Raw genomic sequence first — 11995 nt, 5'->3', positions numbered from 1 at the left:
ATCAATAAATCTGCAGAAATGAGCAATAAGGACAAGCTTGGCTACCTGGATCACACAAACCCATCATTTATACGTTCTAAATGAAACCTAAAATAAACAGTTACCAGAAAATATTCTGACTTATTTTCTTTTTTATTCAGAAGAATGGCTTTCTACTCTTAGGGAGAATTCAACATTCATACAATCAGAATCACAAGAAGTTTTTTGCATTTCAGCCTGTGGTGTGAAATGAGGAACACTCACTAGTCAAAATGAGTTTCCGTAGAGTTTTCATTGATAATAGCTCCCACACCCTTATAATTATATATAGTTTAAGAATATTACATCAGACAAATATAAAAATAATTACAGAAATGTGGGCTTAGTGGATGATAACGTTTAATGCCTGAGAAAAAGGGTCTAATGTGACAAACGAGCCTCAGCAGATATTTGCTCTTAACTAGAAGCGCTGCTTCCAGCTGTATCAGTGATTCATTCATTTGTTAGGAATACAGGTGATCACATCATATAGTTAGTTATCACATCGAAGACTTAATACAATCCAGTGTCATTGATCTCCACCGACAGGAAGGCTTCGCCCAAGTCTGTCATGGAGGCACTGAGAATAACGTAGTCACCCTCGTAAAATCGGGGCTGCTCATCGGCCTTCCCTCTGACAAAGTTACTCTCACTTCCATTGTACATCTTGACAAAAAGGCTGCGGTCGCATTTTCTATCTTTATTAAAGATTCCCACAGCAAACCAGTTGGAATAAATGACTCTGTCATAGGGCACGGAGAACATGACGGCCATGATGTGGTTGTAGTCGTTCAACTCGCCATCGAAAAGGTCGTAAGTGAAAACGCCAACGGAGCCGCTCGCCAGGCCTGTCGTCTTGTTGAAGCGAGCCTTGACGGCAGAGCAGGGATCGACCATCGAAGGGAAAGGGACCTGGCAGAAGCCGCTCTCAGTGTAGACCCTGAAAAATGGAGACGTAGAAAATCAGATGTATTTGTATTTATCTTGTTGTTCTCGTTAAGATAGCTTACAGGGTTTATGAAAATCTATAGAGAAAAGAAGAAAAAAAAACATTTACATAAGACAATGTAAGGAACTGCAATGTAAGACAAATTCTCGTTTTAGGTGAGGTTTTATCTTATCTGAAGCCGTTTCATCACTTTTCTGCAGTGATGAGTTGGTGTGTTATGAGATCACTGGAGCCACTCACAACACGCAAACGTCTTCTAAAGTTATGAATATTGTTTACATCAGTGTTTGCCTGGCTGGGTGAAATTTTGACAAACCTCTTAAGACTTCACTGATGTACCCACATTTAAAGTTAATATTGCCCAAAGTACAAAGTCAAGGTTTTTATGAAATCACCACATTTCCTGATAGTTTGTAAACTGCAATGTGGAAATTGTTCAAACAGCAGTGCACGTGTTTTTTAAAAAACACCCTCTAACAAAAGCTACACACACGATTTCATAATGTAAACAAATTTCTTTATTTCCTTCTGGAGCAGGAGGACAACAAATCCAGCCGGGAACCTTTTAGACGGATCCCTGGTCCAACACAGCTGAATCAAACAACTGAATCAGTAAGTTCAGCAAGTTCTTCAGAGTCCTGCTAATGACTTCGCTCTTTGACTCAGATGTGTTGAAGCAGAAACAGATCTGAAAGTTGAAAATGCCTGACCCTCGAGGCCAGACGTGCTCCAGACGTTTCAGCTGCTCCAGTGGATTGCCTTGTTGAACAAGTAGAAATTAAGCCTAAACAGGTTTACTTGACAAAAAGGGAGTAATAAGAGCAATGCTCCACCTTGGGTTAGAAAGAGTGTAGTAGTTTGTATTGTTCCTGATCTCAACGTCGCAGCGACGGCGAGGCATTGTGGAAGGTGACCAGACGGGGGCTGTGACATGCAGACAAGAAAAACCCATTAGATTGATTAAGATGGATTTTTAAAACCTACAAACAAAATAACCAGCGGGTGAAGAAAAAAGTGTTCATCCAGTAAGTCTTTGGAATAGATTTAATTACATAAAATTATAGCCAAACAGCTGAAAGTACATGTCAACAATTTCACCATCTGGACGTCCTATGAAAGTGAAACAATTCTGATGCACAGCCTTGCTTACCTTCAGTCGACCAGCTTGACGCAACGACAGCCAGATGATTGGAGAGAATAGGTCGGGTGTCCTGGTTTTAGCCTGAATGTGAAATCGCACTGCGTCAGCTCGTCACAAGTGAGCTCTTTATTGACTCTGCTAATCAGGACCTTTAACTCTCATGCTCAGTATCTTCAGTCCCTTCCTACGTGTGACCCGCAAATTACCGACCCGCAAATTACCACACTGAGTTGCAGAGTGATTCAATCACAGCGTGCTTTGCTTCCAACTGAGTTCTGCTTTGTTTACACACATACGTTTTTATGTCCCAAAGAATAAAGTTGTGTAAAAGATGATTTGGATACCTGAATGAAGTTGCTCACCCCCCCACACCTTCTTCAAATCAGACAAAATTGGTGTCAAACGTTTGTGCTACGTTTGTGCAGCAAAAATTTTCATTTGCACTGCTATCATTTTAAAGATATAAAGAAATATTTCTAGAGGCCATCAAAGGTCAACCACCCCCCCACCTTCTTCAAATCAAACAAAATGGGTGTCAATTAACTCGACTGACTACGTTTGTGCTGCTTTGGCTTTGAAGATATTAATGAAATTTTAAAGGTCAAAAGGTCAACCAAGCCCCCCTCCCCCGCCCCCCTTTTATGAAATCAAACAAAATTGGTGTCAAATGTTTGTGCTGGTTTGTGGAGCAAAAATATTCATTTGGCTCATTTTCAGTAGCTCAGTTGAGGGGTTGACCTTTCAACCAAAATACTATCACATTGTTGGACTTCTGTTAATCAGAATTTGTAAACTTTTAACACACTAGTTCCTGATGAATGAACCAGTGAGTTAGTATTAACTTGACTCTGGTATCATGTCCAGATGTAAATACTCACAATTGGTTTCATAGAAATACCTAAGAACTCTCTATAAAAAAAAAACAAACTACTAAAATTACAGTTCTCACTTCGTGGTGACAAAACAGGCTCTTGGCTAACAGTGGAAATTACCGTCCGAATGGTTGGAATTTAGTCAATACACTGAAATCAAGCTGGGAGAGATCAGTTAGTGACCAGCTAAAGGTCATGAACTGGACAGAAGTCCATGTCCATACAGAAAGACTTGGGGAAAAGTCAGAAACTGCATTATTCACAGGCCAAAAAAAAAGAAAGAAAGAAAACAAGCTTAAGATAAGGAAACAGCTGCATGTACATGCTGCCCAGAGAAGGGTAATCAACCAATGAAACACAGGCATGGAGTAATAAACTACCTGAACACATGTGAGGGAGAAACATTTTGTATTAAACTAAACTAAACCTTGACATCCTTGTAAATGTGTAGTTTATTTTAAAGTTGTGCAAATTTGAGACTGACCATCCTGGAGAGGCTTTTTAAAAACTGACAGCTTTTCAGCTAATGCAAAGAGAAATTACAAACGTTAACCTTGGATAGAAAAGTTCAGTTCAGTGTCTTTCTTAGAAACAATCTCAAAATGACAAAAACAAAAGGTATAAAAATTATTTAACATGAGCCTACAAGAAAACCAAGAATGATGGGGTATGCAGCAGATGTGCTTTTTGGCTTTTCTTTACCTACAAAACAATTTACGAAGTTTTCAACCTCTGGTGCAATTAAAGATTTCTCTTGCAGCTTTCAAACCAAAACCTGGTAGCCCACATTAATTAAGCCTGTTGTGAAAATAATATATGATCTGAATCATGTTCCAGATGCAATTTAATCAAACTGTAGTTAAATTTATTTTCTTCAGATAAACAATAAAGGCAAAGGAAATTCACAAAGCATTTTGAATTTGAGGGCACCCACAACTTTCCATTTAATCTGTTTGTGGTTCACATAGTTGCTCCTACATTGTTCTTTATCTCACTTTATATGTTTGTGTTTCGAAAAACAAAAAAACACCTTTTACTCTAGGTCTACAAATTAGAAAATTAAATTGATTTTATGAAACAAAGATCTTTCACTTCTTTGGATTATGTTGCTTCTGATACACTCCCAGTTTGAATAGTGCATGTGTACTGGGATCAAGGGCATGTAACTCAGTGTTCAGACTGAATTACACGCACTCACTTATACTAATATACTAACTTACTCTTAGTATATTTTTTCCATATTTCAAATAACCACATAGGTCATGCCGTCAGTTTCACTTTCCGTTTCAAACAAACCCTTACACAAACTATGCCCTCAACAACAAACACAAAAGCATAATGGCTTTATGCAGAGAAGTTTATTTGAAGGAATAATTCAGGTGGATAGATTTTATTGCTCCATCTCATCTTCCTCTTGGGCAGGTAAATGTTGGCGCTGCATAGAGTTGAGAGCGGCAGCATATTTAGCCATGTTGTTGAGCCCGTTAACCACACAGCAGCTCAGTGCACTGCGGGACGTCTTCATGTCGCTGGCACTTAGCCACGTGTTGGTCTTGATGTCGTAGAACTCGACGTTAGGGATGGTGGTGACGCCGCCGAAGCCTCCCACGACAAACAGGTGGTCGTTCATCACGGAGATGCCAAAGTTACTGCGGGCGGTTGGCATGCTGGGCACATCGCACCAGGTGTTGGTGGAGGGATTGTAGGCCTCTGTAGTGTTCAAACGTGACACTCCGTCAAAACCCCCAACCTAGAGTACAATATTTGATATGGTTATGATGTCACAAAACCCAAGTAGACAACAGGTTTTGTCAAAATAAACAATTAAATGGATTTTTTTTCTGTGATAAGTCTGAAAAAGTTGGGGCAGAGTCGACAAATGTCTTTTTAGGCTGTGCAAAAGAGTGTTTAAAGAATAGCACATCTGGTGATGCTTTTTAAAATCAACATTTAAGTAGAAATACAGAAGTCTGAAAGTGATAATTTAAAACTTGTCTAAATGTGTACTTATTTCAAGACTAAAGTTAAAAGAAAGTTGATATTTTGTAGCATTAGCTTCTATTCTTATTTTTTAGATATTAATAAGAAAAAGTTATGTCTTACAACTTGACAGTTTAAGAATACACTGAGTTGAAGTGAAAAATGGATCCTCCCACTAAAGTAAGAGCTCTGCCTGTTATTTACAGAAATTAGATCAATATTATCTTTCAGACTAAAGGAGAAATAATGTATCTGGGATACATTGTCAAAAGGAAGTATCAACTGAGGTTTTTTGGGTATCTGATGCACATATAAGAGGTACTATCAACAAATATAACATGCGCATAAATATCAATGCTTTGGAGCAGCAAATGCTGTCATTGAGAATAAGTTCAACACCTGGTTTTCTAACTTGCACTGAACAGCTCAACACTTTGATACAACACTTCACACACATCACACAAATCAAGGTATTCAAAGACCAGCTGAAGTTCAAATTAAGCATAAGAAAGTGGAAGAAAGTGCATTTAATGGAGTTTGAAGGTTTCTTCTAAGTCCGGTTTCAGCTTTTTAGCAACTACTGATCTACTGGAATTTCCACACAAAACTCTTTTCACAATTAGTAGAAAATGGCTCAGAAAAACAAAGAAAAAAAAATCCAGTGAGAAGGAGCTCGGTGTCTGAGATTCATAGGAGACTGGACCAGCAGGTTTAAGAGGGAAGAAAGGCATAACCAACTAGCTCAGTTTTTGATATGAGCCATTTGGGCAACTGCCCAGAGTGACATAAGACAGGGATTGTTTACAAGCACCAGACAAAAATAGGTAATTTGAAGGAGGCTTCTACTGTTTTTAAGCACTTCCAGTCAGTGGGGAGTTGGCAACACATGCCTGCTACTGAAAATAGGGAAATATTTTTTTATTTTGAGACTTTGCTTCATTTTAGCTAGTTCAAGAATTTAGATGATTGCTTTGGGGCCGGTAGAAGGAAGGGTTTGCTCAAGTCATTATTTGTGCAAGGCCAACCAAGGTGTATGGAATGTCATCTCCGAATGCACAGCTTGTTAAACCTCGAAGCAGATGGGTGACAGAAAACTAGGCTCCTGTCAGCTAAGAACAAGAAAGTGCAAACATGCTTACCAAAGGTTGATATTTCTGCTGAGCTCAGTGTTTTTGTTTCTGCTCCACTGTACTCACGGCAAAGATGTAGTTGGCATAGGCAGCAACGCCGACCCCACTACGCCTGCTGCTCATGTTGGCAATCAGGGTCCACTGGTCTTCGTCTGGGTTGTAACACTCGGCTGTGGATAGACACTGTATCCCGTTGAAGCCACCACAAATGTACACCTAGAGAAAGTGGAAAATAAATGGTGTTTTGTTAAAAATATCAACCTACCGTCTGAAATTTCTTGTTGTTCTAGGCTGACATCTAGCAATACGGAAATTTTCCATTTCCCTTTATAAAAATTAAGAAATTACTCAATAATCAATCAAGTTTATTTGTATCGCACATATCAGCAGCAAGGCAGCTTAATATGCTTTACGTCATGAAAACATAAAAACATCAGTAACCAGTTGTGAGACCAGTAACAAACATTACATTTTGTCAAATGCCATCATTTAAATCAGGGGTCCCCAAGCTACGGCCCTAGGGCCTCCACATTTGGTCCGGCCCCCTGAACAATACCAGAGAGGATTGAGATTTTTTATTTATTTATTGTATTTTCTGGTTTATATGTGGATTTTTCTTCAACCACCAGGGGGCTCTTTAGCAAGAAGTGTGTCCTGTAAACTGTGGGTGTTTTGTTTTATATTGCGCTTTGCTGCCATCTGTTGGACTTTTAGGGAACTGCTTGACTTTTATGGTTTTTAATCAGTACGGTTGTTTGCTAGCGGTAGAGCAGATGAACACACGTGTCTGTTATGAACGCCGCATTCCAGGTAAGCAAGCAAAGTAGCAACTTATACTTCAAAATGAGCCTTTATGTTAACATATGAGAAGTTAATATGTTAAAGTTACGTTCCCTCAATAGAATATATAGTCAGTCCCAGTCACCGTTTCACTCATGGTTTTTGCCCATGTGCTTTCTGAGTAAAAATCAATCGAGAAACGCAACCCCCCCTCAACAATGTCCGGCCCCCCACCAGAGAAGGGAAAAGTTATGTGGCCCTCACAGGAAAAAGTTTGGGGACCACTGATTTAAATGATCAATACCCATCAAATCAAAAATCAAATCAAATTTTATTTGTATAGAACATTGCAGCAGCAGGGCATTTCAAGGTGCTTTACATAATTAAATAAATAAAATAAAATAAAAAATAAGAACAGCATGTGACATTGAATAAACAGTAAGAAAGAGAAAGAGATAAAAAGATAAAAACATACTTTTGTTACAGAATTTAAGCGCCTTTCGTTGCCAGACTCCGCCGTCCGTTTAACACGGGTATTATCCAGGCCCCGTCGCCTGAATTTACAGATTTTTTGTCAAAATGCCATTTGACAAGGATTCTTAAAGCTCAGAGTTTAAGTTAAAATGCCATTTAAAAGAAATTAATAAATAGATAAAAAGTAAAGATAAAAACATTAAAAACATAAAAAAAAACATCGAAGACATCAAAACCCATCAAATATGTTGGTCAATGTTGCAGTGATTATGGGTCAAAGGCAACTCTAAACAGGTGGGTGTTTGGTCTGGATTTAAAGGTACTCAGTGTTTCAGCTGTTTTGCAGTTTTCTGGAAGTTTGTTCCAGATTTGTGGTGCATAGAAACTGAATACTGCTGAATGTCATGTTTGGTTCTGGCTCTGGGTATGCAGAGCAGAACCAGAACCAGAACCAGAAAACCTGAGAGGTCTGGAAGGAAGAGAAACAACAACTGGTCATTAATGTTTTTTGGTGCAAAGCCGTTTAGTGATTTATAAACTAACAAAAGTATTTTACAGTCTATTCTCTGACCTACAGAGCGCCAGTGGAACTGTGCTCTATTTTCCTGGTTTCAATAAATCTGCTCAACAGAAACACACCATGTTTGAAAAACCAAGAAGTTTCTCACTAAGAAGTTTTTGCACTAAAATTTCTTTGCACTGGGATGCGGGGTTTTTCCAACCCTATCGAAATAGATGTATTTTGCAAAACTGTAAAAGTAACACTTATTCACATCACACAAGTCGTGATGAACAGCCGGATGTTACTACTGGCAGAAACGACAAAGAAGATGACAAGGAATGGTAGGAGGATGATATAATATTCTTCAGATGATAGAAGGCCAACTTTGTAACTGTCTTTTTGTGGCTCTACAGGTTCAGGTCAGAGTTCATCACCACACCCAGATTTTGGGCCTTCTCGCTAGTTTCCATCTGCAATAACTGAAGCTTCATGCTGACTCTTGATAGTTCCTCTTTAGGTCTAAAGATGTTGACTTCAGTTTTGTTTCTGTTCAGCTGGAGAAAGTTATGGCATATCTGCACATTGCATATGTTCAGTGCCTGGATGGGTTTAGAGTTACCTGTTGACATGGAAATATAGAGCTGTGTATCATCTGCATAGTTATGATAGCTAATCTTATTTCCTGTTATAACCTGAGCTAGATATTGAATAGAAAGGGTCCCAGGGCTGAACCTTGGGTTACTCCGCTTGTGACTTCCATCCTATGTTATGAGAAGCTACCTATAAACACAAAAAAATTCCTGTTCTTTGTGTAAGATTCAAACAAGATGTGTGCTGGACCAAAGAGTATGGAATATGTCATGGTCAGACATATTCCACTATTGCTCATGTTAGCAATAAAGTGATACAAACCATCTGAATTACCCAAAGTTTACCAAATAAATCTCTGCTGTTTTCTCTGTTCCAGTCATAAAGCCCAGAAACATAAATTAGTGCCACCTACTCTGCTGTGAAGGGTTGCACAACTGGCATCACTCCTCTGCTCGTGCATGGAAGAAATAATAGTCCACTGGTTGCATTTTGGGTCATAGCGTTCAGCAGTGTTTAGCCGTTCCTGTCCATTGTAACCTCCTAAAGCATATATGTAGTCATTCATCACAGTCACACTGACAAAGCACCGACTGACATGCATCGGTGACACTTCTTCCCAGTTTTGTGAGGTCAGGTCAAGTCTATGCACAGCACTGAACTGCTCAATACTGTCAAAACCACCAACACAGTAAATTGATCCACTGAAGAAGACAGCGCCATGATAAGCCCGGATGGTTTCTGTGGTATAGGCCACATCTATCCAGCGATCACTGCGAGCATCGTAGGCTTCAATTAAACTGGTAGGGCTGCCATCAGTCCAGCCTCCTATGGCCAACAGGAGAGCGGGCGGCACCCGTGGGATTGCTAAAGATGGGCAGACAAAAGACCTGCAGCTGGTCCTTGACATGTGGTCCAGGATGGGGTTCAATGTCCGAAAGAGCATAGCTCGACATTCTGGATTTGTTTTCACCAATTCACTTTCATTCACATGTTCTATGAGGTACTTTGGAGACATCCAAGCCAGTCTGATCTGCAGAGAGACACAAATACATGAGTTGGGTGACATTGCATAAAGCATGGCCTTTCCAGAGCTAGTACAAGAGTATGTCAACGTTTTCTAGTTCACTTTCATGAAATGGCTTTAATCTACTTTTCTTTTCAACCAAAATGTGTAGCTAATTCAGAACCGAGGACATCATCTCACCATGACATTAATGGTCCTACACCTAACCAAAAATCAATCAATCTCTCTGTCTGTCTCTCTCTATGTGTCTATGTGTGCATTTGTGTATATATATATATATATGTATATACACATATACATATGTGTGTGTGTGCGTGCGTGCGTGTGTGTGTGTATGTGTGTGCATGTATGTAGATACTTTAATACTATGTATATATGTATGTATAATACTATGTATATACATATAATACTATGTATATATATATATATATATATATATGTGTGTGTGTGTGTGTGTGTGTGTGTGTGTGTGTGTGTATCTGTGTGTGCGTATATTTATACGCACACACACATATTTATTTTATATTTATAAAATAAATATATACACAGGAAAGGCAGTTAATTAGGTAGTTAATTTCTAATTAACAGCCTAATTAACTAATTAACTAAAAGTTAATTAGTTAATTAACTGTTAATTAGTTAATCAGTTAATTAACTGTTAATTAGTTAATTAGTTAACTGTAACTAATTAACTGTAACAGTTAATTAGTTACAGTGTAATTTAGGCAGCATATAAATGTTGTGATTATTCATTTATGAAATTATACTTAAATTGATGCCAAGAATGCCAAAAAACCAAAATGCCCACCACCCTCACCTTAGAAAAAAGTAATGAGCTGTAAGTTTTCCGTTCCTCGGGCGCATGGGCGATCCATTTGAGGATGGCTTTGTATACCGTCTTCTCCTGCTTTACAATGAGTAAGTCACTTTCAATGATTTGAACTAGCTGTTGAGCAGAGAGCTGAAGGAAATCTGCGCAGGTGTCAACAACTTCTTTGAAATGACTCAGAATGTATAGTTCGGACTTCTCTCTCAGTTCTGGGTGGTAGAACGTATCTGTAAGCATCCAGATGCTGAGACAGTTCTGTGGGTTCAGCTGCTTTTCTAAATAATCACTACAGGCTTGTAAAAGGCCAGTCATATTATAACGGTCTGCTACTATGAAGAGGTCCTGTGCATTTTGTCCTGTCAGAAGAACATTGCCTGTGTAGGCAAACTCGATAATAAGACACATTAGGCTGGTTGACACTCCAGGGATGTCAAAGGTCACACAGTCTGGTGTTGACCAGTGGCTAAACAGAGCTCTGTGAAGAAACAAAACAAAACAGTCATTGGACTGAAAATGAATACTCACATATTTCCAGATCATGTAGTGCATACTGAATCCATAAAACAGGATAATCACAGTTTATCATTAAATGTTCTTCTTACCTCTATTAGGCTTATTTATCTTACTATTCTCTGTTCCTTAACAAGCCATCCTCTTTTACTTTTTCACATCAAATCTGCCGTATCTCCTGCTAAGAGCTTACCTGAAATATGGGCTGCATTTGCACAAGACGACCTTGTGTACGTAGAATTCACCGCCGTCCACTCTGATCACTGTGTCACAAAGCTGCTGCCTCATGCAGAGCTTGTTATGCAGTGACATATTTTAACCAATCTTTGCTCCCTAGGATTAAAGACCTTTCTATTCTCCTCAGTCTTGGACTGATTTCCTGCAGAAACGAAAGGCTGTGAGAATTTCAGAACTCTCACAGGGTCTGACATTTCAGTTTCTGTGACGTCACATGAACTAGTCATTAGAATTCCAAAGGTAACCATTCCAAGGATAAATCCAGCTGTCTTTATTAAATTAGCTATGTTAAAAATCGGCCACATAAATGATTTCAGTTTAGATAACATATCAATTAACTGGAAAAGTAAATATCCTACCAACGTACTACTTAAAGCTGTAGTATGTAACTTTTATTAAAATATATATTTTTACATATTTTTTTAAACTGTTATGTCTTGACAGTATGTCATGAGACAGATATGTGAAAAAATTCATTTTCTCTTCCTTCTTCCAGTACACCCAGCGCTAACTCGAAACAACCAATCAGAAGCAAGGGGCGGGTCTTAACTAGCGCCGCAGCTCCTACCCCATCTGACTCCTCCCCTTTTCCCCCACCAGCAGATTTCGTTGTGAATGCTAATGCTAGCTAGCATGGCCACCGATGACGGCAAGGAGGGATTGGAGGAGATTAAACTTTTCACAGAATATCTGTCATAATATGGTGACAGTTTTAACAAATATGTTAAAAAAACAACAAAAAACATATTCTTTATAAAAAATTACATAGTGCACCTTTAGCTCTTCTTCACCCATTCAAACCTTCTCCAAATACCCAGAACCAAACTGAGGATTTTGGACGTTTGCTGAACAAATACTGCAAACAATACAAACTCATATTTCTGTTACAACATAACACAAAGTGTTATGACAGTAACAGTCATAAATCAGTGAACCTAATTAAATATAAAAACTAAAA

At 38.7% G+C, this 11995-nt stretch overlaps 2 protein-coding genes across 2 annotated transcripts; both read right to left on the bottom strand.

Moving 5' to 3' along the window:
* Positions 1-391: 391 nt before the first annotated feature.
* Positions 392-1868, bottom strand: LOC106915558 (DELTA-sagatoxin-Srs1a-like). Its single transcript, XM_014983218.2, has 2 exons — positions 1801-1868; positions 392-958 (listed from the first exon to the last, which is right to left on the bottom strand). Exons 1-2 carry the CDS (start codon positions 1866-1868, stop codon positions 532-534), a joined length of 495 nt encoding a protein of 164 aa, XP_014838704.1. The 3' UTR covers positions 392-531.
* Positions 1869-4319: 2451 nt separating this feature from the next.
* LOC106915582 (kelch-like protein 10) lies at positions 4320-11956 on the bottom strand. Its single transcript, XM_014983267.2, has 5 exons — positions 10994-11956; positions 10279-10765; positions 8850-9467; positions 6157-6306; positions 4320-4730 (listed from the first exon to the last, which is right to left on the bottom strand). Exons 1-5 carry the CDS (start codon positions 11110-11112, stop codon positions 4371-4373), a joined length of 1734 nt encoding a protein of 577 aa, XP_014838753.1. The 5' UTR covers positions 11113-11956; the 3' UTR covers positions 4320-4370.
* Positions 11957-11995: the final 39 nt, after the last annotated feature.

This window comes from Poecilia mexicana, unplaced genomic scaffold, assembly GCF_051168715.1.
Source record: "Poecilia mexicana isolate PSO_F unplaced genomic scaffold, ASM5116871v1 scaffold_7, whole genome shotgun sequence".
Classification (NCBI taxonomy): domain Eukaryota; kingdom Metazoa; phylum Chordata; class Actinopteri; order Cyprinodontiformes; family Poeciliidae; genus Poecilia; species Poecilia mexicana.
The sequence above is the reverse complement of the archived record's forward strand: the minus strand, read 5'-3'. Positions and strand labels throughout refer to the sequence as shown.